Source organism: Notothenia rossii, assembly GCF_949606895.1.
Source record: "Notothenia rossii genome assembly, chromosome: 8".
Classification (NCBI taxonomy): domain Eukaryota; kingdom Metazoa; phylum Chordata; class Actinopteri; order Perciformes; family Nototheniidae; genus Notothenia; species Notothenia rossii.
Window position 1 is genome coordinate 19866812 of NC_136906.1, and position 25364 is coordinate 19892175.

Below are 25364 nucleotides of genomic sequence, written 5' to 3' on the forward strand. Positions count from 1 at the left end.
GACACCCATCCGCGCTTTGTGGAGATCTGCGGTAACATGTCCGGTTCGTTGGGCCCCACCCCCTCCCGTGCTGTAGCTCTGCCGCCGCCTGGTGGATATGTCACAACATGTCCACTACCGCATGTAAACAAGTTTGGTTAACGCTTAATACCGAGTGCAACCATAAGTGCAACATATTGCATAAATACTCGGGACTGGAGTTCACGATTTGTTGTATTGACTGTGTACCAGTAGGCCTACAGTGTGTACCATAGGCTACTACATGTAAGTACTTGGCTACAAGATGCGAAGTATTGGATTCAGGGCATAACAGTTTTGGACATAATGACTATAGATGAACTGTTTTATGTAAATACTATCCTTTTTTTTGTATTAATATAAGTTATGTATGTCCTACAGTACAGAGTCATTCTACAGAAAAGGTGGAAGTACTGTCACTTACTTTTGCAGACACCAAAATACATGACGTCGACCTAATACTCACATTCATTATGTTGAATAAATATAGATTGTCTTTGCGATGGTACTAAATACAAAATAAATAAAAAATGGTTTTATCACTATGATCATACATGGAAGTGGAGCCTATATAGACCCTTTTTGTGTTTGTACACAATGACGACGTAGAACGTATGCGCGCGCATTGTGGCAACAGAAGGATGGCAGAGATAAACAGCTTGTCAAGCTACGCAAGGGGATTATCAATTAAAGATCGTGAATGTTACCTTAACAAGTTGACTTTGACAAATGGTGTCCGACTTCCAGATCCGTGTTCTATTGATGAGTGGGTTGAAGACGTTAGCAAGTGGCCGAATATACAGTGGCTAGATATATACCTATTTAATTGAGAAACCGAGCGTGTACACCAGAGAGAAATTACGAGCCTATAAGTCAGTGGATGCTTACGAATACGTTGTCTGTGGTCATGTACAGAACGTCAAATACCATGACATAGACTCAGAGTTTTGTATTTTGAGATCAGAAATTCTCCCTAGTCAAAGACAAGGACACAAGACAACGATGTATGAGGCTTGGGTCATAATCAACCAACGAGAAAACTACGTCCTCACAGCGAATTGCACCTGTATGGCGGGGTAAGTAGCCTATTATTTGGTGTTGTGGGCTTGTAGGTAACAGTTCAGGGGTGTGTTACTGTCCTTTCAGCTGGCTATTACTCTCCTTTCCATATCAAAAATCGTATGTCTTGCCCTGTAACTTTCTCATCATAACCAGGGTTTGAAACTAACATGTTCATGAACAACAACACAGTGACAACAGGGTTCAAAATGTCAGCAGCCAATATCATTCAGTTACATTCAAAACCTGATTAAGCTTAGGATACTCACATGTCTAGTAAGTTAGATGTTTACCTACTTCATAGCCAGAGCCGAGATTTGTCTGAGAGCAAATGTTACTTTCAAGCCCAGTATATTTATTATGATTTTGTGAAATTTCAGGCTTGGGTCATGCTGCAGCCATGCAGCTGCAATATTATTCAAAGTTGAGCTCTATGTTAGGATGGGAAGGACAGAGAAAGCAGTGGTTACTTCTGGAGTGTGCATGTGGAAAGACATCAGCAGGAAAGAAGTCAGACCAGCTCCATTGAGGGAAATCAGCTTCCACAAACCAAAGAGGCTTGGCAGGCAACTTCCAGCAGCTTCAACATCTGCTAGGAAGAATAGTATCACACCCAGAGGCATGTAATAGTTGACAGAGCCTAGATAAGTTTCCTTTTGCCATAGTGCATTTAATTAATTCTCAGGATTTCTCCTCAGTGTCTTGACACCATAATGTAGCCTGAGAAAGGTGTTACTTGATGATGCAGAGATGAAAAGGCCTACAGACCAACGTGGCATCATGACTTTTTGTAAACATACACGCTCAGTTTGAATAGTTTCAGTATCATTTGTTATGTTAGTTTGAATATGTCTGTCCTTTTGTCTTCAGATTACTGATTCTAGAAATTCGATTGTTTGTTATCTACAGCTTAACTGGTCTGATTTTAGAATAATTCAGTCATTATTCTTAAAATGTGAACATTATGCAGCACACTAATTGTGTCTTTTTGTTGCTCTATTATCAGTGTTGACAGATGATGACATCCGGGAACTGCTGGATGTGAACCCAGGTGCTGCAGTGCTGACGAGCCTGGAAAACAGTGACACTGCATCGTCTGACACTGATTCAGAGGAGCATCCACTTACCTGAGCCCTTGACTGCTTTATTTGATGCAACACTCCGGGAGCTCTCACCACAGGAAATGAAGGTGAAATGTGAGGATACATTTCACAAACTAAAAACTACACTACAACCTCAACAATGTGAGAAACTGGAATTTGTGACACGGAAACAGTCAAGGTCAAATGAGTGGCAGACCTATAGGGCTGGTCGGATCACAAGCACCAAATTTCACCATGCAGCCACAACTGACAAGATCAGCAAAACATACCTAAATGGTATAATGCAGTACAACAAAACAGAGTTAAATGTCCCATCTGTGCTCTGGGGTCAAAACATGGAGGAAACGGCAAGACAAGCCTACACTGCATTTATGTCCCAAAGCCATCCAGATTTCAGCATCAGCTCATGTGGCTTAGTAGTGCAACCTTCTGAGCCACACCTTGGATCATCGCCAGATGGGATAGCAAGATGTACCTGCTGTGGCAAAGGGGTGGTAGAGATCAAATGTCCCTACAAATACAGGAATAGCCTTCAAGGATGTACAGAAGACAAGCAGTTTTGTCTGGACAAGTCATTCTCTTTGAAACATTCACACACGCACTACTATCAAACTCAACTTCACATGTTTGTGTGTGGTGTTAGCTACTGTGACTTTGTGTTGTGGACTAAGGAGAAGTTCATTGTGCAACGTATCCTAAGAAATGAAGAGTTTCTGCAGGAGGCTTTGCCAAAAGCACATGAGTTCTTTAGCTCGAGTGTGTTGCCTGAATTACTGACAAGAAGACATGATCCTGTCTTGGTGTCACAGAGAGCCTGCGAATACTGTGAAAGACCAGATTTTGGTAAAATGATAATCTGTGTCAAATGCAACAACCACATTCACTACAGTTGTGCACACATAAAAAGGAAGCCAGCAACATGGTTATGTAGGAAATGTCTGAGAGTTGAGGCTTGAATGCCTTCATGTAGGAGTGGGCAATATAATGTATTGTATTGTGATAGGAGACCAGATATGGTGTTAGATGTCGGTTATGGATGGTCTTTCCCTGGTTGTTAAAGTTGCATTACAGTTGAAACAATGAATTCATCATCAGCCTTTTCTTTACATTTGATGTTGTTATTGACAGCTGTGTCTAGATGCACTTCAGTGCAACAAGATATTTTAAGTTTTATTCTGTAATGCTATATATGTATCCATAGAGATAATTTGCGAACTAAAATTATTATTTACTGTTTACAACATACAGAACCAGTTTGATTCTAATATATTGTACATACTCCTACTTTTTATGTTGTTAATGTTTAGTTGCACTTTAATGGCACCTGAATGGAATGAAACTCTGTTAGTAACAACATTACAAATAAATGTGATACTGCACTCTGAATTGTTGAGATAATCTGGGGGGGAAAGGACCATTAGACACACCAGTGGCAGCCAATGTGGGGAGGTTTATTAAAATGCATTCAGTTTTAAGTAAAGTAGGCCTATATACATGTTTTACAAATGTAAAATCACTTTATAAGTCATACATGGTTATGTGTAACTCATTTGGGAACAACACTCTTACGGAGGTTTGTGAGGGCACCACATACAATAACAACATCATCTAGTATGTCAACCTGCGACAAAGGAATAACTGTTTGTAAAATCTTAAAGTTTTTCCACCGACCAATAACTCGCTCTACATGGATCCTCACACGAGAAAGTTGTCTAGATGTGTCCACTTCCTGTGCAGAAAGCTGCTTCTTTCCTTTTGTGAAATGAGGGATACGAAGGGTTGCACCATAGGCCGCAAGCTCATCTCTGATGAGAAATCCTCTGTCTGCTAAAACCTCTTCCCTAGGCTCCAAAAGTTTGAGGAAACCTGACTCCTTAGTGATCTGCTTGTCTGAAACCCGTCCACCGCACCCAGGAGACAGAAAGGAAATTGCACCAGCTGGAGTGATGCTTATCAAATATTTAATGGTGTTGTTGTGTTTATAGTTTGACCATGTCTGGGCCCTGGAAGTCAGATTACTGGGTCTAGCTATAAACATTTCTGTGCAATCTATTATGCACCGGCATCTTCTAAAGTTGCGCTTGAAAATTTTTGGCATATTTTTAAGTACTGCACCCTTACTTGGCCATTTAATGAGTGGCGCGAGGACCAAGGCCATAGCAGGGACCCAGCTCCGCAAAATATTTGATAAGGTGGTTTTTGATACCTGAAATCTATAAGCCAAGTCAGTATTACATAGGCCCAACCTTAATTTCATCAATATAATCAATAGGTGGTCCTCTACTGTAAGTTTGTTGTGAATTCTTTCTACGCTGCCCATCATTTTTGTAATCAGCCACTCAAAGACCACAGAGGTCAGTCCTGTGAGAAAAATCAATTGTCCAATGTTGCACTTAACAGTGGTGTAGGAGAATGTAGATTTTTGCAGCTCCTCTTTCAGCTTTACATTTTCTGCTCGTATTGTGTCAAACTCCTGTCGCAGGTTGACATATTCCTCCTGAAGTTGACTGTATATCAGGTTCAGATCATCTTACTCTCTCTTTGGAACTGGGATATCCTCTTCAGCTTAAATATAGAAAAGTGAAAAATTAGCATGTGCTGCAACCAATGCAAACAAGTTTACAATTCAGGGGTTCTCACACATTTTTACCAATGAATTTTCAAAACTTTTCCATGACAGAAGAGAAGATACATTATCGATCCCAGGGGGAGATTTTTTCCTCTGCATTTGATCCATCCAGGGGCCAGTGTACACGTCACACACAGACATACATAGCAATTGGAGCAGTGTTTTGTGTACATGAACACAGATGGCACAAAATCAGGACTACTAGAGTCCAATGATGCCTCGCCTGCAAAAATAAAACACAAACACGTTTGTTTAGCCTAGCAAGCTACTAGGCAAATCTAACGCCAGCTTATCAAACTTTAGCTGCATTTGATTATTATTCTACATCATACAGACAATCACTAATGTAAACAAGGCTCTCCCGTAAAATCCAAGAGTAGGCTAGATAACCTCATTACCTGATATAAAGTGGGCGCTGCAGACGCGAGCATTTTTGATTATGTCCTCATTCCAGTCCACACGTTTAATCGCCTGCAGCCACAGACGCCGCCGGTTGCTCTGAAATGGTCGTGGTCCTCTCGGAATCCTATAAAACTTTAGTCCGCCGGTGGAATAGCGATTCGTACAACCGTATACGCAACAACCAGACATGTTGATGCTGGGTACAGTTTGTAAATGCTTGCTAACCAGTTGCTACCTCGTCTTTGTCATTCAGAACTGCTTGAAAACAACACCACTTCCGTTGCCCACATGCAACTTTTTGATGACGTCGGCTGTAAAAGGGTCTATAGTTTCAATTTAAAAGATTTTTTTTCAATAAATAAATCAAATTTATATTTACATAATATTACAAGCATTAAATATAACACTGAAATGGTATTAAAAAAAACGCAAATTCTTATTAATAATATCAAATAAATGTCAGTCACCCAAAATTACGTCATTGGTGTTACTACTACACAAAACGCTTTTATTTAGTGGGAATGCTGTTAACAGCATTCCAACTAACTGTTATTCTACGCACGAAAAGTTTATTATTCCGCCGACTTATTTTGCCGCGCTTCTCCTCCCGCATTGAACATCGCAAAAACTCAGTTCAAACATCAAAACGTTCAGCTCTGTCGGGAATCGATGGTTATTACTTTTCTCATTCATGACTTTCATAATTCCAGAGATACATTCCATAATACCTCACATTTTTAACATTCAAGTCAATGAAGAAATTCTTCAACTTCAACAAATCTTCATGCGACTTCAACTGCTAACTGTTCATTCATACTTTCACTCAGAAACCTCATTCTAACTTTAAAATGTTACACATCTTTCTGACATTGTTCGTGTAACACAACTTTTACATTTGATTCTTACCTTTAGAGATATTAAACATTGTTCAGACCTTGTTTTAGAGGTTTTCTTCACATTTTAACATTAACTAGAGTGTGTGATGTCACAGCTAGAGTGGAGGACAGCTTGAAATTCGCATTCATATTTTTTTTTAAGCTGCCATAATACCCAAACCCTACATTCCTGAGACATAATTTATCATGACAAACGTAGGAAAACATCTCGTAGCTTGAAAAATGACAAATAATTAAGCAAAAAATAATTAAACAAAGTGCCTCTTGAGGGCATGAAGTGACAAAAACGTTCAACATTCCTCCTTTAAACCCCATTTGAATTTCAGGCAGATATTTCCTCACAGCAGCAGCCGCACACCTTTAGTTAAACTGCCAAAAAGGCCACATTATTAACCCGAAACTACACAAAAATTACACTTCAGATACTCAACTTCCTTGACATGCTTCACGTTTTGAAATTTCACAGATATCTGTTACGGTTCTTCCACAAAACGTTCACATTTAAGAGGTTTATCTCTCATTCAGAACAATGAAGCCTTTGATCTCAACTATAAACACCTGTGTAATGGAACAAGATGATGTCATCCCTCCAACTGACATGCTCAGAGCAGCAGACTTCAGATAGCAGTGTGCAGTCCAGCCGTGAAGATATCTACAGGAAAGTTTTGAGATTTCTTCAAATGCCGTTGCCATGGCAACACAATGCTCGCCTTGAAACACGGTTTCCTCATAACTTCAGTGAAAATACTCCAAACAGCCTAGAACTTCACAGGTTTGGTAACGATGCAGCCATCAACGCATCTAAGCGTAGTATGGGGTGTCATCAAATGCCGTTGCCATGGCGACGGACCACTCGCCATGAAACACGATGTGGCTGTAAGTCCCATCGACACGGTCCAATCGTCCCCCAATCTTCACTTGTATATCGCCGGTCCATGCCTCAACAGATCTACGCCAATACTGAGATCTCACCATATGCCGTTTCCATGGAAACGCATCCCTCGCCATAAAACATGATGTCGCTATAACCAGTGGCGGAGCCAGGATATTTTCAGTGGGGTGGCCAGGATGGAATCGGTGATCATTTTGGGGCGGCATTGCAACTAGAGATGTCCCGATCCGATCACGTGATCGGGGATCGGAGCCGATCACCTGATTTTCAAAAGATCGGAATCGGGAGAAAAAAATCGGGGATCGGGATTTTATTTTTATTTATTTATTTTAATAAATACTTTTTAAAACATTTGTATTCAATGTTACAAAACAAAAATGACCATGTTCAAGTCTTAAAGTGTTTTCATAGACCTGGTTGCTTATTTCTCTCAAATCTGGCGAGTAAGCTAACGAGTAATGACAAGCTTGATTTTGTTTTGATCCAATGCTGCACAACTGAACTGATCCAATGCTGCTGTGAAAAAAAGAATTTATATCCATGTTGGATAAAATATCCAATTTAAATTAAAAAAATAACCTTAAGGGACAACTTGAATGCTTTTTTTCTTTTTTTTCTCTTAATGCATTGCATAAAGATCGGATCGGGAAAAATCGGTATCGGCAAATTGTCAAAATCAAATGATCGGAATCGGATCGGTAGCAACAAAAGGTGATCGGGACATCCCTAATTGCAATCACTATTCAGGGCTTGACATTAAGGCTTGTCCGATTGTCCGGGACAAGTAAAAAAAATGGTCGGACAAGCATAATACAGTTTAACTTGTCCGAACGGACAAGTGCATTTTTGGGGGGGGGGGGGAAATCACCCAAACGAAATAGTAACGTTATTCCATCTGAAGTGCCTGTCTCGCAGTGTCGCAATCTCCGTACCTGTACGTCAATATTATGACTGCAGTGATTGGTAGAAATATTTGACCCGCGGGAAATTGGTGTGAACACGAACCCGCGAGTGCCTGCTTGCGCGGCTGGTGTGTATGCGCTGTCACGCTCGCGACTCATCTATCCTCGATATCCAGTCAGTGAGTAATGAGTTCAAGATGTCCTGGCTGCAGGCGCCAAAAGCAAACCAAGCCCCAGGAAAGCGACCTAGGCGAGATCCTGAAAAATCGGCTGCCTCCAAATTAGATTATGAAACAAAACGCAAAAGAAACTTCCTTCCATCATGGACCGAGAAGTTTCCTTGGCTCCGGTACACCGAAGAAGCAGGAGAAGAGCATATCATGTACTGTTCAACCTGCCGCAGTTTGCCCGACATTGCAGACACGTAAGTGACAACTTTTATTTTTGCTAACGTTAGATAATTGACTATTTATCTGATGTGTGAAGATGATGAGATTCGAAATAAACTGAACTGTGTAGTCTAGCTAGTTATCCTGACTGACGTTCACAGTTGACAAACGTTGTGTAAAATGCTATATAACATTATCTAGATAACGTAAGCTATTTAATGTGTTCTATGATATTATTGATGTCGACGTTATTATTAGGTGGTCGTTTGTTGTGTTATTGGAGTGGACAGAGGAAGGAGTGGTTATGTTGATGATCAGATATCAAGTCTTTCGTGATTTGATTTGACTATAGTGTAAAACGTATAGGCAGACTATTCCTAACGTTCTCACAAGCTAACGGTCACGACTCGAGACATTAATAACTGTGCTAGAGCAAGCTGCTGCTATGCAAAAATGGTTATCGTTGTGTGTAAAACATTAGATCATCAATCCGACTGACGCTGGAAATGATTGGCCGTTTGTGTAGCCAATGAAATTCAGATAATAATGACTGTAACGGATCCCCGTATTATTATCCCCGTATTATAGTCCAGTAGGGTGTGTTCAATTATGTTAATTCATTTCCATTTTTCAAATCCAGGTCCTCGTCCTTGTTTAAAGGAACCGGGTCATTCCGATATGACACCTTGTCAACTCATGCTCTAAGTAAGCGACACCAGCTTACTGAAGCTGCAGACAGAGCCAGACAGAGGGGACCTGATGCTCCACTGCCACCTGTCCTCACAGGGCTCCACAGGATGGAGGAGACAATGTTGGTTAAAATGACCAACATAATGCATGCTGCTTATTATGTAGCCAGAACAGAACAGCCCTTCACCCACTTCACAACCCTACATGGGTTAATAAACAGGACGGGAGGACAACTTCCCAACTGCTATGCGTCCAACAAGGCTTGTGAACGGTATGATATTCACAAAATGTTCATTTATAGGCAGTCAAAAAGAACAAGCAAAGATGCATTATTTCAGTGTTTTTCGTCTTGCTTTGATTCTGACTTTCCAAAACAACACCATAACAATTTGTATTGCTGTCTCTCCCCCATCAGGTTTGTTGTTATTATTTATGAAATGGAGCTGGAGAAACTACTGCAGAAGCTGAAATTGGCTAAATACTTCTCAGTTATGATTGATGGAGCCACCGATACAGCCACCCTAGAGAACGAGTTGGTGTACGTTCGATACATGGACACGGAGGGTCCCATCAATTCATATTTGAAAATTGAGGACGTTAAGCATGCAAATGCAGCTGGTGTGCTGGAAGCTGTTTATGCAGGTGAGAAATGTTTTTTTATCAAACCTTTTTTACGGTACTGTAGCATATAAGTTCATTATTGCTTCTGTATTGGGAGTTATTGCTTCTGTGTTCTCTATGCTGATGTCTTTTCTTTTGTTCAGCTTTTAGTGTGGCTGGCTTGGTGGATTGGAGGGAGCGTCTGGTGGGCTTTGGGAGTGATGGTGCAGCAGTCAATGTTGGATGCAGGACAGGTGTTGCTACTCGCCTCAAAGAGCAAGTCCCGCATCTCATACCCATCCATTGCATCGCTCATCGTCTGGAGTTGGGCGTGGTCATTGCGATCAAAGAAAACCCCAAGATGCAACAGCTTCAGGCGACCCTATGCAGCATCTATGAGCAGTACCATTATGCTCCAAAAGCACTTCGTGAGCTCCGGATGATTGCGGAGGCCATGGAGGAGAAGGTACTGAAGCCCACCACGCTACATGGGGCCCGCTGGGTGCCCTATGTTCACCGTGCAGCCAAGGTAGATGCAGTGGTTACATGTGCAGTATTGTGGCATATTTAATATTATAGATTTTATTTATTTAATTGTTTTCACAAACCGTGTTGTCAGTATAACTTTAAAACTATATATATATATATATATTTTTAACCATTTCAGGTATTGTGTGATAGCTTTCCTGTGATCCTGGCACACTTTGAGGACATGGCAAGCCTCGAACGTCGGCCCAAACCATCGGCTGCTGTGACAGGAAGGGCCAAGAAGGTGTCCAGCTATTTGAAGGACTACGGCAGTGTCCTCTTCCTCCACTTCCTCTGTGATGTCCTTGACCACCTTGCCACCCTTTCCAAGGTTTTTCAAAAGGATAGTGTGACAGTGTGTGAGGCGGTGGAGAGCCAGGAGAGGTGTTTCTGGAACCTGTCCTCCCTTAAGACCAGAATGGGGCTGTACATGGAGACCTTTGTGGAGCAGAGCAATGGATCCGGATGCTACAAGGGTGTCCAACTGAACAGGGCTTCTTCCTCCACGCTTGAGCCACAAAGGGCAGCAGTGATAGGTATGACACCTTTTAAATAAAAAAAAAAAAATATATATATATAGTGTCTGGTGTATTAAAAGGTGTCAAAGTCAGTGTAGTGATTGTGCATTTATTCTCATACAGATGCAGTCATCAGTCACTTGGATGAGCGTCTGAAGGACTTGCATCAAGACAGCATAGTAGCTAAGTTCAGGGCACTAGATCCCTCTTGCTGGCCCAAGTATGACCACACTGATGCTGTGGCAACAGAGACCTTCACTCAGCATGGTCAGGAAGAAATGAAGAGCCTATCTGGATTTTACAAGGAGCTCTTGGCCAAGGCAGGGATTACACCAGAGGAGGTTATAGCCGAGTATGCCCAGTATAAGAGCTTCGCTCTCAGGCGGTCAGCTGTTCCAATGAGGGACATTTTTCTCAGTGTCCTGCAATCAGGTGTGTGTCAGTATAATGTTAAGTGTGTATTTTAAAAGTTACCAAAAAAAAGCAGAAAGTAGAATTTCTTGAAGGAAATTAATTCATATATTTTTGTCTCATTGTATTCCCAGAGGAGAGGAGAGCCATGTTCCGCTGCTTATGTCATCTGATGGAGATCTATATGGTTCTCCCGGTCTCCACTGCAGTGTGCGAACGTGGCTTCTCTACAATGAAGCGAGTCAAGACCGACTGGAGGTCAAGCCTTACCACCGCTCAACTCCAGAGGCTCATGTTCATCTCCATCCAAGGTCCCGCTCTGGAAGACTTTGATGCAGCCTCAGCTGCCCAGCGATGGTGGACATCAAGCCTGCGCAGGCGTAGACCAGGGTTTAACCCCTGGTCGTCAAGAGAGAGGGGAGATGAGGAGGATGAGCTGGTGTTGATGGGGAGTGAAGATGAGCTGGAGGAGTGATCAATCAGTATTATGGCACAAGACTTATTTTCAACACAGGGCAGCAGCGTGAGCACTTTGCCCGGCTCCGGACTGCATTTTTTGCCGTGCAACCAATACATTTTTGAAGAACGTTTATTTTTCATTTCGTTTTGTAAACTCATTTGGAGGCAGCCGAAATTTGCCGCCTTTCAATCGTTCTGAATGAATGGCAGCGGAAGGCCATTTTGGAATTATTGCGGTACACACATTACAAAATACACAAATTTTCCATGGGATTTTTATAGACTTTGGACCTGTATGATTAAGTTTTCAGGCTATGGAACCGTTATGTTTTCCAGCTCCTACCTCTCAGAACACAAAAGTAAGGAGCAACTATTTTATTTCAGTGTGTTCAAACCTGTTTCTCTTTTACATTAGCACTCAAAGTGATATTTTTAAACATAAATGTTTAACATGATTACATAGCATGATATTTTTTATAAGCACCCAAAGTGATTTTTCTTTATTGTGTAAGAAACTTCAGAATGTTACCTTTCAAAAGAGACCATCTTATGCATGTGCTATAAGTATAAAGTATTATAAATAGCTAATTACTTTGGGTATGCAATCGAATGGCGTTTTATGCCAGACTGTTTATGTTATAAAATGTGCCTGATTAAGTTATTAAATCATATTAATTGTCCAAATCTCTTGTCGGTTTTATTCATTTTTTTTAATAGGCTTTTATTTTCACAAGTAAATTTCGGACAAGTGGGTTTAGCCTTCGGACAAGTAAAATGGCTGAGCCACTTGTCCGAAGGACAAGTGGCTCAAAAAGTTAATGTCAAGCCCTGACTATTATATGAACATAAAAATAAAAACAAGGGATTATTTAAGGCACCTACAACACACCTCTACATTATTTGGGATTAAGTGGTGGAATAGATCAAATCATATTCAGTATATCTAACTATTTTTTTCGTATTCCCGCAGGCAAAGTATCAACGAAGCTTACATTATACAAATGTAGTGCAATATACCGACTGTTTACCTTATGGTGATCAGCAGCCCGATGAGCTCATTCTCTCAGTGTATCATCAGGAATACAGAGACACACACACATCATTTAAATAAGAGTTTTTAAATTCAATTATTGGTTAAGAATAAACATATTAAAGTAAATAACAATAAACTATAGCCCTTAACCCTGAAGGCCCCCGGTTGTAATCTTACAACATTACTTTAAGCTATCCAAAAAAGTCAGTAAATGTTTTTGTTTTTTTAAAAGACTACATTTACATAGTCAAAAGGTCCTTTTGTTCAGCCTCACAATGCTATTGGGTAGTAAATGTATTTATAGGTCCTGCCCTCTGGAGCATACATATAAGACTAACATTCCTGACAATATATCTCAATAGTCATCTTTTCTGGTGTAAATGCCTTTTTAATAATAACATTTTTGAATGGAACATTCTCAACACGAATGCATCAATCCAAATAAATATAACTTAAATATGTGGGAAAATACTGTGTTTGAAATGTATAATTGAAATGAGATGTTAGCTTTTTGTTCTGATATATATATATATATTGTATTCCAGTCTCCCTTCAGATATGTTAAGTGGCATGTAATTCAACACAATGCTGCTCACCTCCTTCAAAGTGAAATTAAAAACCTATGCATTTTCTATATAGATATTAACATTACTTAATGTCAGCTTCGTAAAAAAAAAAAACATAACAAATATTATTTACAATGGACTACGCTTAGCTAACAGACTAATTTCCACCACTCATGGACCACACTCACCTTTTCTCTTGAAATACTGGGTGACATACTGTCTTCCTTTAGTCCCTCTCTCTTTTCTTTCTCTCCTTTCTTTTCTTTTTGAAAGCCTGACTTTGTGAGTCATTGAGACATGGTGTTGTACCCTTAAAAAGGGAAATAGTGAGTGAGAGAAGTGAAGACATACAATCACACAGCTCCCGCCTTCACTCGTCTGAATTGAGCCACCTTTAAAATGAAGCTTGTACATTCACAATGAATACACTCAAATTTCAGGACCAATAATTATGACTAAATTCTCCTTTATCTTTAGCTCTTTAACAGTGGTAAAAAAACATATGTATGGACATGTGAATGCAACAGTGCCTAGCTTAGCTGCTAATAACATGACAAACGGTCAGATTCAGCGACACCACAAGGTATACAGCAGCTAGCTTCAATGACCACAAAGTTAGCCAGTTAGCAAGAACCTTCAAACAATACAACAAAGTGCAAAATACACACTTTCCTCTCATAACGAACCACGGCGATGTAATACAGATGACATATATAACATGGGTTGATAGATGTATAGTGCTTTGTATACTGTAATTACCTTAAAAAGGGAAATAGTGAGTGAGAGAAGTGAAGACATACAATCACGCAGCTCCCGCCTTCGCTCGTCTGAATCGAGTGAGGAAGAGCGCAGTGATCCCTCCAACTGGAACCCCAAGGCATTACTAACAGATTAACGCACAATCAGCCCATACAGTAGGATACATCTATCTCTCAGAATAGACTAGTTTTGTCTTTTGCAATGGCACACACGTAAGTACTAGCATCCCTGCTCACATGCTCTCACTCTCTGCTAGAAAGTGCCGTTATGAGGCGGAGGCGGGACCAAACCATTACATGTAAATAGAGGGGGGTGTACAGAGGCTTTGGATAATTAACTTTTGGAAGAAAATAAGTTAAATGAATTGTAAGTTTAGTGAGTACATTATCAATATAACGTTATATTAATGTTAATTATTGATGAATGATGAAAGGTTACTTAAACATTTTTTTCTTAATGTTCTAAAATTGTTTCGGCCCCCGTGGTGAGGGTGTTTGGGGTGGCCAATAGGGTGGCCAGGATTCAGCTGGGGGTGGCCATGGCCACTCCTAGCCACCCCCCAGCTCCGCCACTGGCTATAACTCCTATGAAAATGTTCAAAAAGTGCTCAAACTTCACATGTGTGCTAACAGTCCAGCCGTGAAGACATCTACTGGACAGTTTTGAGATTTCTTCAAATGCCGTTGCCATGGCAACACAATGCTCTCCATGAAACCCGGTTTTCTCATAACTTCAGTGAAACTGCTCCAAACGCCCCAAAACTTCACAGGTTTGGTAACGATGCAGCCATCAACGCATCTAAGCGTAGTATGGGGTGTCGACAAATGCCGTTGCCATGGCGACAGATCATTCGCCATCAAGTTAGTTCAGAAGTTTGCAGTTCAAATATTCTGCTGCTTTTCCAAGCCTTTTTACTTTCTTTTCTTCTCTCATCACATATTCAAGCCCCCAGTGTTCATGTATCATTTCGATCTAAATTCTTCACTTTCTTCTTACACATTACATTCCAGCATAGCAGTTTAGCGTCTGATTTTCAGCATAAAGCATTCCCACTAGCAATTTCTTCAGGAAATGCATTCTCTAGTTTTGAAATAATGTACTGTCTCTGAAGTGCCGATCCTGTAACAAGAGATCATTTGAGGCAGTGCAGTGGACAAAAACATAAGGAAAGTCAGATACTTCTTACTCTGTTTGTTGGTGTCATTTTATCTTCAAATGTTACGTGTGTCTTTCAAGTCTGTCATTAGTGTTACTCATTGCATAGCCCTAGGGGTAAACATTTGAATGGGAAAATGTATTGTATTGAAGAGTTAAACGATTTTGATATTGACTGAAGCCATATTTGGTCTGACACATTGCAGCCATTTTGTTAAAATGGTAGTGTTTTCTCCAAATTGTCACTGGTGTTACCGTCACTGGTGTTACTCTTCTTCCTGGTAACACGTCGTAACACCAGTGACATTCCTATACAAAATAAGCTTTGTATAATGTATACAAATAATAAAAATTATTAAGCTCTACTTGTTGTGGATTCATCAAGTTAAGAGTTAGTTATTGCTATTTAACAGGTTTTAGATGTGTTTAGAAGGGATATATTTCAGCAGATTTGTATCACCCAGATTCCACATTTTCTGTAGAATGACCCAACTACACATTCACGTCTGAGATAAATTTAGAGATCATGTATAATTAGGTTACTTTTAAATTAGGCAGTGCACCTTTCTCTGTAATACCAGGCTGGACTACGAATGACCTACTGAACAATAATCTGTATAGAATCATTATTGTTCTTGTCGTTTATTTTTAACATGCACTCAGTTAAAATATTATGCCTTTTATATTGTACAACAAATCTTTAACATAATAAATATAACACTTAATTATTTTAAATATGATATTTCACATAGCCTACATGCAAAATAAGAAAATTATCCCGCATTTCACTGGATTTGTATGTCATTTAGAGAAAGTAAATGTGGAATCGTATTTTTAAAAAGCAGATGACACCCGAGCCGCTGCAAGGTACTCTGGGAAAGTAATCTCTCTCTCTCTCTCTCTCTCTCTCTCTCCCTCCCTCTCTCTCTCCCTCTCTCTCTCTCCCTCTCTCTCTCGCTGTCTGTCTGTCTCCCTCCCTCTCCCTCCCTCTCTATCTCTCTCTCTCTCTCTCTCCCTCCCTCTCTCTCTCTCTCTCTCTCTCTCTTGGGGGAGTGTAAGAGACGAAACACCATTGCATTTGTGTTATTAGGTCGCGAGACTCTTGTACTATAAAACACCTGACCTCTCACCACAGACAATCAGCCTTTTACAAGGTAAGAGCAAAACAGACTTCCCCTTTTAGCGACTGTCATGATACTTAACAAATGTGAGTGAATTGTAAACCTATGACAACGATTCACACACACAGCACTAAAGGCTACTCAAAGTTTTAGATTGTTTTGGTTGCAAATTATCATTGCAAAATAATGACTGGACTAAACACTTTCAGGAAGTAAATGAAGACAGAGCTAACTCTCAGGTTAAATTGCATTTTTGTTTTCGATGTTTTACTTACTTTAAATGTTTGAAAAGACAATACGTTTTGACAGGCAGCCACAAGTTAAGGACTGCAGATGGAAATGAGCTATTAGTTAAAATCTGGCATAAATTATGTATTCTCTTTTCTGAGACTACTGTATTTGTATGCATGGTTAAATAAATACATAAAAAAAAAAAAAAGGGAATATGATTATCTACAGTATGCGTTTTTGTATTTGCCTACCAGCAGCTTTAGCAGAAGTGAAAGTAAACATGTGATCTCTGGATGGGGAGGGAGATTCCAAATGCACATACTTGACTTTCCTTGTTGCATGTCCCTTTGTGCAGATGCAGAGCTGGGGTGTGATCTGCTGCGCTCTGCTGGCTCTGGTTGGTGCTGAGGAATGTCCAGATGGAGCCAGATGTAAAGACGGTCAAACCTGCTGCAATGACCCGGTCAACGGCTATGAATGCTGCCCGTTTGATCAGGTAGACGTGGTTGAACTACCTTCATGTTCTCTTCATAAATTAACCTCATCATACAAAAAATCTAAATAAAATTAATCTACCTGTAGCTGACTTGCTTTTGTAGTAATCCTACTTCTGATTTAAGGGTTTAGGTGGCCATTTAACAACCTCATTATCCCCTAAATACCTTCAAAGTTACAACATAAACACTTAATAAGTAGGTATATTGTGCACCTGTCTGATCCGACACTTTACTGATTCTTACACTAAGATATTCAGAAGAAAATACGCATAATAATGATATATTGTGAAAATAATACATCATTTCACATATAATTTAATTAAAATGTTAATAGTTTTTCAAACAGTATGCACAATATGTTTTTGTGAAAATAGACCTGTAGGTGTGCATTATAAAGTTTAAGTGTGTTGTGTGTTTTGTAAAATAGTAATATCATAGTGTAGAAATATACTGTTAAATAAAGTTATTGACATATTTTTTTAACCATAGCTTGATCATTTAAACAAGGGATTAATAAAGCACATCCAAACCTATCACAATACACCGCAATTAGTTGTTCATTATATTTTGTATTTTCTATGCCTCTGAATGGTAATGTATTAGCAGGATATTTAAATACCCATGTATAGTCATAATTATACCTACTGTAAGTACATTACTTGAGTATAGGTGTCCTTATTTACCCCCACTACATTTTTTAAAACAAGCATTGAAATAAATAGCTTACATATGCAGTTAAGAGACAATAATACCAAAAAGAGCATGAAGGATTTGCACCCTGTCAAGCTAAAACTTTGAACCCATTTGAATCAGCTAAAGTTATTGCTCCGTGTGGTAAGGCTGCACAATTGACTTAACAAGATAACCCTCTGTATATATAAAGTATTTCAGCTGAATGTATGGCCCTTTGTCCCACACATAGTTAATTAGAATATTTGATAACCATAGTCTAGTACTCTTAAGTAAGAATAATGAAAGCTACAGTTGTACTATTCATTCTAAGTGTTGTGTTACCGCTTTATGGGCCAGATAAAAGCTCATCCCTCATTTAGCTAACGTGATAGCAGTTCTAATACTTTGGTAGTCAAAATGTATCTACTACTACTGTCCTCGTAGGCTGAGTGCTGTGCGGATCACATGCATTGCTGTCCTTCGGGGACTCTCTGTCATGCGGAAACGTTCAGCTGTTTGAACTCTACTGGCTCCATCCCCTGGGTGGAAAGAGCTTCTGCTGATCAGCCCGGAATCTCCAAAGTAAGAATAAAATATATATGGCTTTATGATGAAATACTGTGTGACAGTTTTACATAAAGGTGAGTGCCCTCTTTCCTTCCCTGTCCCTGCAGTCCTTCAGGATGATCAAGGCGTTCATGGGGGAGGAGGAAGACAACATCTGTCCTGATCAGTCTCGATGCCCAGCTGAGTTTTCCTGCCAGAGGGCTCTGACCAGGTTTGGTTGCTGTCCCCTAGCTCAGGTAATCTATCCTAGTCCAACAGCTGAATCTGCCCCATGATTTGGACCCGCTCCAACTGTTAATGAGTTATTCTTTGTCCCTTGGCTACAGCCCTTGACCTAGTTCATGAAATCTTGGCCAGTCATTTTTTCAAAATTCTAAAACCTAGATCAAACCTATGATATTATATTACAATATTATAATGTTTGTAGTTAGTTGTAGTTTTCTTTCACAAGAAATGCTAACAGGTCATTTAGGTCACAAAGTAGTGAATACAAAAATAAAACCCAGTAAAAGAAGAACAGGAAAATTAAGAACAAAACTATGATGTCCATCGAGTTCAGTGATAAAGAACTCGTACGGTAATATTTTTTAAATTAGTATGTAATGTAAACGGTGTTTTCCATAATCTTAGTTACTTCCCTTTTACCAAGAGGAACTTACAAAACTTGTACACTAAAGGTAAAAGGAAGTTCTGATCAGGCTGCAGTTTCCTCCGATATATTGTTAGGTTTCACTCGATCGCAGTAAAGCAACAGTGTGCAATGCAGTGCAGAGAACAGTGAATGCACTTTGAGATGTCAAACTACTTCACCTATTTGCAGTATTATAATTAAGATAATGTATTATACTTGTCCTACATTTAAAAAACATGTGAGTATTTATTAATGATAGATATGTATTAAGTGAAGAATCTTGTGATTTGACAGGGAGTCCCCTGCTCTGATGGGAAACACTGCTGTCCTGAGGGCCACCAGTGCAGCGCTGACTGTCGTTCCTGCATCAAGAAAGGTCATTACAGTACACTAAATTCTCTTCCGCATCATATTATTAGACAGTCTGAATGTCAAAAATGACACCTGTCCTTGACCTATTCTTTTAACTTAGTTGCTATCACTAGTTTAGATTATTGAAAACAACAAAATACCTTACCATAGTTATATGGACCCCCACAAGTGCATTTAACAAAATGGATTGGATATGACAAAAGGTCTTACTGTTAAACAAGGTAAACAAAAATACTTGTTTTTTGTAGCCAAAGAAGAACGATAAAAAGTCAGTGCTCAGCCACAGTCGTTACCGTTTAAGACTGCAAACCAAGTCTAAAGTCTTGGTAGTTATGGACTCATGAACTTAAGGCTCTTTTAAATCAAGGCCAACAACTTTTCTGGGTCTGCCTTTTATGAAATTACATTTAGAATAATTGTTCACATGTTGCACCTGTATGTCTTGTGTAAATTATTTCAAAATGTAAATTTTAATTGGCTTGTGCTTTAAAGATCCTGTACAAATGAACATTACATAATCTTATAAGGGGTTTACTTTTAAATAAACTGAATATTTGTAAATGTTCCCATTATTTTGTTGCAGAGGTAGTGACTACAGTGTTGTGCAGTGACGGCGTGTCAGAGTGTCCAGATGAAACCACCTGCTGTCTAAAGACAGATGGAACGTATGGGTGCTGCCCAATGCCAAAGGTACAAACCAACTGAACTTTTCAACTTTTCAGAGTAAATATAATGGAGATAATGGATTTGAATGTCAGCTAATCATGACTTTATTATGTCTTATCATGTGTGGTTTTAAGGTGACACTTCATTTTTTGTATAATTAGGCCGTGTGCTGCGACGATAAGATACACTGCTGTCCTGAAGGGCACACATGTGATGTTGAGGAAGGCAAATGTATTTCCTCATCTACCAAAAAAGAGACGCCTATGTGGGCCAAACTCCCTGCCAGGATCAGAGCAGACTGGGAGAACCACAAAGGTCAGATTCGTTTTTTGTCTTGCTGTTAAACTTACTTCCTCATTCTGATCATTTTGTTAATGGTTGCACAATTGACTTAACAAGATTACACCCTGGAAAGAGAAAGTACCAAAGCAGAAGGTTTTGTCTCTTTGTCCCTCACATAGTTAAATGAAAGTATTCATTAACCTTAAGCTACAGTGGTACTATTCAGTAGTAGTAGTTCATTCAGCTTCATTTGTGTGTATGTTTTCACTTTCAAAAGGTGAAGAAGTCACTGCAAAGACAGTTGTTAAAGGTGGATCAGAAGACCCTGAACTCACCACCGTATATACAGTTTCTCCTACAGAGACGGAAGTATCACCTGTCACTCAGACAACTGCAGGTAAGATGTTTATAATGCATCAAAGTATGAATAACATGCAAAGAAAAACAATAAAGATACATATGATTAGAGCAGATGCATCGATTTTGATCCATCACAAAATGGTTTCTGGTAGTTAAAGTTAAGAATTGACCTTTCTTACAGCAGATGTTATGATTAAATAATATTATGAATGGCTACCTTCCCTTTAATGTAGGTGATTCAGTGAGTCCCATGACTTGGCTCTGATTCTTGTTGTACCAGCTCCTCTTATGACAGGACACATTTTTGCTGTGAGACGGTTTATCAAAACTGAAAGAAAGTACAGCACCATTCATCCTGCATGCAGTATATTTCCCATTACTAATGACTGTTTTACATTGGTATGAGTTATCTATAATATGTTTGGATAAAGGGCACAACACAAATCCGTAAATATACAAATGTAACTTTTTTGGTGCAATATTGGGGTTACAAAAGTTGGCTGTAAAGATAGGGCACTATAATGTACTGTGCTGTCCAGTTTTTTTTGTTTGTCAAAATGTTCAATTCTGCTGTATTTGTTCTCAGTTTAATGGCAGAATATATTTTTCTTCAGGAAATTATGTGGCCTGTGATTCTACATCGGCATGTCCGGATGACACCACCTGCTGTAAAACCAAGGAAGGCCAATGGTCTTGCTGTCCTCTACCAGAGGTACATTTTCTAAGTCCTACGTTTAATGTACTAAGGCTATGACATGCATGAATGACTCTTCATCTTTCTGATCATGTCAGGCTGTTTGTTGTGAAGATTTCCTTCACTGCTGCCCTAAAGGTAAGAAATGTAACCTGGCTGCTCAGACCTGTGACGACGACACATTCTCCAAATCCTGGTTCGAGAAGATACCCTCACTCCCCAGACAGGGGGCACAGGTGCAGGATGTTCCATGTGACACCCTCAAGAGCTGTCCTGATGAGAACACCTGCTGCATGACCGAAACAGGAGACTGGGCCTGCTGTCCTTTACCTAAAGTAAACACACAGAACAACATGCACACACTGATGATTTTTAAGAAACATTTTTAACCAACCTACCATCACCTAGTGTATTAAGGACAGGTAGAAAATATGGCAGAATGTGCAAAGTGTTTTTCACTTTCATGTCAAATAATTAAATAATACAATTTCGTAAGATTTAAATTAGTCAAAGAAAAGTTTCACACATTATTTTTGTTAAAGCAACAGTTCAAAATTTTTGGAAATATGAAATTACATACTTACATCTCTGTAAATCTGATGCTACTACCAGCGGGCAGCTAATTACAAACCCATTTGATTTTGCTCTCTATTGGACGTAGTAATTATGACGGGTGCAAAGGACAAAGTCTGATGATGTAGGATAAAGAGCAACAAGGTCCACCCAAGGAGCTATTGGGATTTTTCATGTTCTGTGTGAAACCAAATGATTTTTTCCTCATGTTAATTCCTATATTCAACAATGTTGCTTTGTTAAAAAGGCGGTCTGTTGTGATGACCACGAGCACTGCTGCCCTGTTGACACTACCTGTAACCTGGTGAATCAAACATGTGACGACAGCTTGGGCTTGACACCCATGAAGCAGAAGTTACCTGCGTTTGGAACAAAGGCACCAACTACAGTGGCCACTACGGCTACAACCGAAAGTGAGGCAACCGACACTGAGCAAACAACCGAGCCTGACGAAGAGCAAGTGACTACCGCACAGCTGGAGAAACATGAAGAGGAAGAGGACATTCAGTGTGACGCCCACACCAGCTGCCCTCAGTCCACCACATGCTGCTTCATGGACCAGTATCGAAAGTGGGGCTGCTGCCCGCTGAAAAAGGTGGGTACGGACCTCCAGTAACACCCAGCCTGACAACAACAAGAAATTGAACACCTTATAGCGTAAACATACCATCATAAATCTGACTACTACTACTCATAACTATTTTCAATATTAACTATCATACTTTACTTTAGTCCTTCCCTCTGTTTAGCATTTATGGAGAAGGTATAAACATTTGAGTAAAACAAATGTTAAACACCAATGCAGTTGTGAACAGATATAATGACAACATGATTGATAATCAGTCTGTGCAGTCAACAACAGACATATTTGAAATGATTAGTTTTACTATATTTTCATACATTATCATGAGAGTCCAACAATGTGTGCCCACAAAATAAAAAATACCTTCATAAACATATGTTATCATCTCATAACTGCAATGAGAGTAGTAGTTTTAACAAGGGGGGTTACCTTGATTATTTTATTAATGAATTTAAATAGATTTTCAGTCCATGAAATAAGAGTGACCCAAGCTCTGGCTGTAACCTACAATTTCTTATTTTGTTTAGAGATTGCAAATACATTCAGAACAGAATGGTTACGTGAAAGAAGCACTACCACTCTCATTTCTCCCAACAGGCTGTGTGCTGCTCTGATGGGAACCACTGCTGTCCCGAAAACTACAAGTGTAACGAGGGCAGGACCACATGCTTCAAAGGGGAAGTGGAGATCCCCTGGTACACCAAGCTTCCTGCCACCACCAGCATTGAGGCACATCCCAGCTCTGTGGAGTGCGAGGGGCAGGCTCAGTGTCCTGAAGGCACCACCTGCTGCCGACTGCAGACGGGCGAGTGGGGCTGCTGCCCGCTACAAAATGTGAGCGCTGGGTGTGGAGATAACTGTATAAGAGACACTATCAAATTCAAATAACCTTTATTTGCATGACATATCAGAACACCTATATTGCCGAAAGCAGTCGAGAAAAGTACCATTGACGAATGATTAGCAGTCGCGTATTATTCATTCATCAAGTCAAATGTAGTCATTTGACAACAATAAAGAATATGGACAGCTGTATAATTTCTTGAGGGGTAATAACTCAGACACATTTAACACATATCTTCTTTCTCTAAGTATATGTTAACAGTACATCTATTTTGCAGCCAACTCGGCACATTTATTTTCTCCTGACATATGGCAGTATTTGAGGATCGGGAAGAGGGATAAACATACATACATATACATACCTCTTTCTATTAGATCTCAACCCCTCTTTTATGAGAAAGGGAATACAACCTGGCCTACCAGTGCATTATCTTTGTCAGGGTTTGCTTATGTAAAACAGTGGAAGTAAGTTTCTTGAACCGTGTGCATATGTGTCCGCAGGCTGTGTGCTGCATAGATAAGGAGCACTGCTGCCCGCAGGGTTACAGCTGCAACATTGGCTCTAACTCCTGTCAGAAGCTTATCATGCTGCAGCTGGAGACCGTCCCTCTAACACCGGTGTATCTGCTCGAGCAACAACCCCTGCTCCTTCCCTCTAACAAAAGAGACGTCAAGTGTGATGAAACTACCAGCTGTCCAGACGGAGAGACCTGCTGCAAGCTATCTCCAACTGAATGGGGCTGCTGTCCATTTCCTAATGTATGATACACTGTCATAACTTTGCATTGATCACATTGTTTTTTTTACTTGAACTGAAGAGATGTAGAAATACAATGAGCAATATTATTGCATATAAGTAACAAACAAAACAGACATGTGAATTCACTCTTAGTAGCTATAACAATAATATCAATGTGTAGATACACATGAATATTTGCTTTCTTGCAGAGAGTTAGATGAGAAGCCTGACAACACTCATGCTCAAAAATATAAAATATATAATAGGCTTGATGTATAACATCATCAATTGCAATTGATGACATTAGCCAACACTATGAAGTCAAAATTAGCCCCAGCTACAACATTAAAATGCTATGTATTCAAAGAAAATAGTACAATTTTAATAAGAGCTTGTACATCTGTGCTTTTTCTTAAGTAGTGCTCGAGAAGCTGTTATTTACTTGTAATAGAGTATGTTTTTACTTAACAGTGTTACCTTCCTCCCTCTGTCCTCTTCACAGGGGGTGTGCTGCAGCGACATGATACACTGCTGTCGCCAGGGCTACACCTGCACTGACACTGGAGAATGCACCCAGAACGCCAGGGTCTACTGGCAGTACTGGAACGTGTTCCTCGCAAACAAAAAGAGAGCTCTTGTTGTGTGAAAAAAAATCCTTCCTGCACTGTCATTTGTTTCTGCCTGCAATTCGCTTATGGGAAATAAGGTGGAAAGGAGTTAAAGGGTGAAGGTGACACATTGAAATTGAATTGCACTTGAGGTTATGATGTTCTGCAACAACTACTACATGCAAGAAGATCAGGGCATTGGCATTTTAATAACTAATGTAAAGGTCAAATGGATCCTTGTTAATCCAAGCTGCTTGAAACTCCACCTTATCCATTAAAACACTCAGGTTATGATTGTATTCACTGTGAATCATCTGTTTCTGTATGTTATGCTTCAGCTGCCTCTCAACTTCTTTTATCAATAATCAGCCAAAATTCTTGGTATAATTTGACATAATTGTATGATTATAATGTATGTGATTCCACCTAAATATATAAATGAATCTGATGCTGTACTGTTATCTACTTTATAGAGATATTTGTAGCATAATCTGTAATAAGATATTATCTTCAAGAGTTTACATTTTGTTGATCTTTCTTTAAAAAAAATAAGAAGTTACAAGCACTGTTCTGCTCGATCTGCATAAAACCATAAAACTAATAAATAACATGCTACAACAATAAAAAGGTATCAAACCATTCCTGTGTGAAATATATGTTTCTATCAAAGGAAACAGGGTGAAGGAAAAGAGGAAGACAAATAATTAAACAATAGTTTTTTTTATTATCCAGCATCTGTGATTGTGGGTTTATTATTTGGGATTATGGGTCCTTCCTTTATGAGCAGTGTAAAAGCATGTAGGCTCTGATTAAACATGTTTTGAATTTATAGCAATTAAATATAGTCTATAAAATACATATCCATACCACACAAACATTGTTGATAATCACAGGGGAAATTCAACTGTTACAACAA

At 39.5% G+C, this 25364-nt stretch overlaps 3 protein-coding genes across 6 annotated transcripts; all 3 read left to right on the top strand.

The window, feature by feature from the left end:
• Positions 1 to 114: 114 nt before the first annotated feature.
• Positions 115 to 4539, top strand: LOC307014634 (uncharacterized protein). 2 transcript variants are annotated; one of them, XM_079642683.1, is made up of 3 exons: positions 173 to 1094; positions 1458 to 1696; positions 2084 to 4539. In XM_079642683.1, exons 1-3 carry the CDS (start codon positions 1021 to 1023, stop codon positions 2206 to 2208), a joined length of 438 nt encoding a protein of 145 aa, XP_079498809.1. In that variant the 5' UTR covers positions 173 to 1020; the 3' UTR covers positions 2209 to 4539. The 2 variants fall into 2 exon arrangements, 1 of the variants encoding a protein (XP_079498809.1); XR_013801267.1 differs by lacking the exon at positions 1458 to 1696 and having other exon boundaries at positions 115 to 1094.
• Positions 4540 to 7742: 3203 nt separating this feature from the next.
• LOC307014624 (zinc finger protein 862-like) lies at positions 7743 to 12180 on the top strand. 2 transcript variants are annotated; one of them, XM_079642661.1, is made up of 6 exons: positions 7743 to 9251; positions 9396 to 9622; positions 9745 to 10109; positions 10248 to 10644; positions 10750 to 11058; positions 11172 to 12180. In XM_079642661.1, the coding sequence occupies exons 1-6, from the start codon at positions 9088 to 9090 to the stop codon at positions 11510 to 11512; spliced, it is 1803 nt and encodes a 600-aa protein (XP_079498787.1). In that variant the 5' UTR covers positions 7743 to 9087; the 3' UTR covers positions 11513 to 12180. The 2 variants fall into 2 exon arrangements, with proteins under 2 accessions (XP_079498787.1, XP_079498786.1); XM_079642660.1 differs by having other exon boundaries at positions 7743 to 9622.
• Positions 12181 to 16011: 3831 nt separating this feature from the next.
• On the top strand, positions 16012 to 25087 carry grna (granulin a). 2 transcript variants are annotated; one of them, XM_079642652.1, is made up of 14 exons: positions 16012 to 16163; positions 16717 to 16857; positions 17975 to 18112; positions 18205 to 18333; positions 19023 to 19104; positions 19684 to 19790; positions 19928 to 20081; positions 20326 to 20445; positions 21023 to 21120; positions 21201 to 21437; positions 21923 to 22270; positions 22856 to 23092; positions 23603 to 23860; positions 24343 to 25087. In XM_079642652.1, exons 2-14 carry the CDS (start codon positions 16717 to 16719, stop codon positions 24484 to 24486), a joined length of 2193 nt encoding a protein of 730 aa, XP_079498778.1. In that variant the 5' UTR covers positions 16012 to 16163; the 3' UTR covers positions 24487 to 25087. The 2 variants fall into 2 exon arrangements, with proteins under 2 accessions (XP_079498778.1, XP_079498779.1); XM_079642653.1 differs by lacking the exon at positions 16012 to 16163 and adding an exon at positions 16353 to 16369.
• The last annotated feature ends 277 nt before the right edge of the window (positions 25088 to 25364 follow it).

What these genes read in the sequence shown, in the direction of transcription:
- LOC307014634 (XM_079642683.1), top strand. Translation starts at nt 1,021, where the DNA reads ATGTATGAGGCTTGGGTCATAATCAACCAACGAGAAAACTACGTCCTC. An exon ending in AATTGCACCTGTATGGCGGG is followed by an intron (nt 1,095 to 1,457) that starts GTAAGTAGCCTA and finishes GTGAAATTTCAG; the next exon opens with GCTTGGGTCATGCTGCAGCC. An exon ending in GAATAGTATCACACCCAGAG is followed by an intron (nt 1,697 to 2,083) that starts GCATGTAATAGT and finishes CTCTATTATCAG; the next exon opens with TGTTGACAGATGATGACATC.
- LOC307014624 (XM_079642660.1), top strand. Translation starts at nt 9,088, where the DNA reads ATGGAGGAGACAATGTTGGTTAAAATGACCAACATAATGCATGCTGCT. An exon ending in GCTGGAAGCTGTTTATGCAG is followed by an intron (nt 9,623 to 9,744) that starts GTGAGAAATGTT and finishes TCTTTTGTTCAG; the next exon opens with CTTTTAGTGTGGCTGGCTTG. An exon ending in ACAAAGGGCAGCAGTGATAG is followed by an intron (nt 10,645 to 10,749) that starts GTATGACACCTT and finishes ATTCTCATACAG; the next exon opens with ATGCAGTCATCAGTCACTTG.
- grna (XM_079642652.1), top strand. Translation starts at nt 16,717, where the DNA reads ATGCAGAGCTGGGGTGTGATCTGCTGCGCTCTGCTGGCTCTGGTTGGT. An exon ending in ATCAGCCCGGAATCTCCAAA is followed by an intron (nt 18,113 to 18,204) that starts GTAAGAATAAAA and finishes CTGTCCCTGCAG; the next exon opens with TCCTTCAGGATGATCAAGGC. An exon ending in CCTGCTGTCCTTTACCTAAA is followed by an intron (nt 21,438 to 21,922) that starts GTAAACACACAG and finishes TTTGTTAAAAAG; the next exon opens with GCGGTCTGTTGTGATGACCA.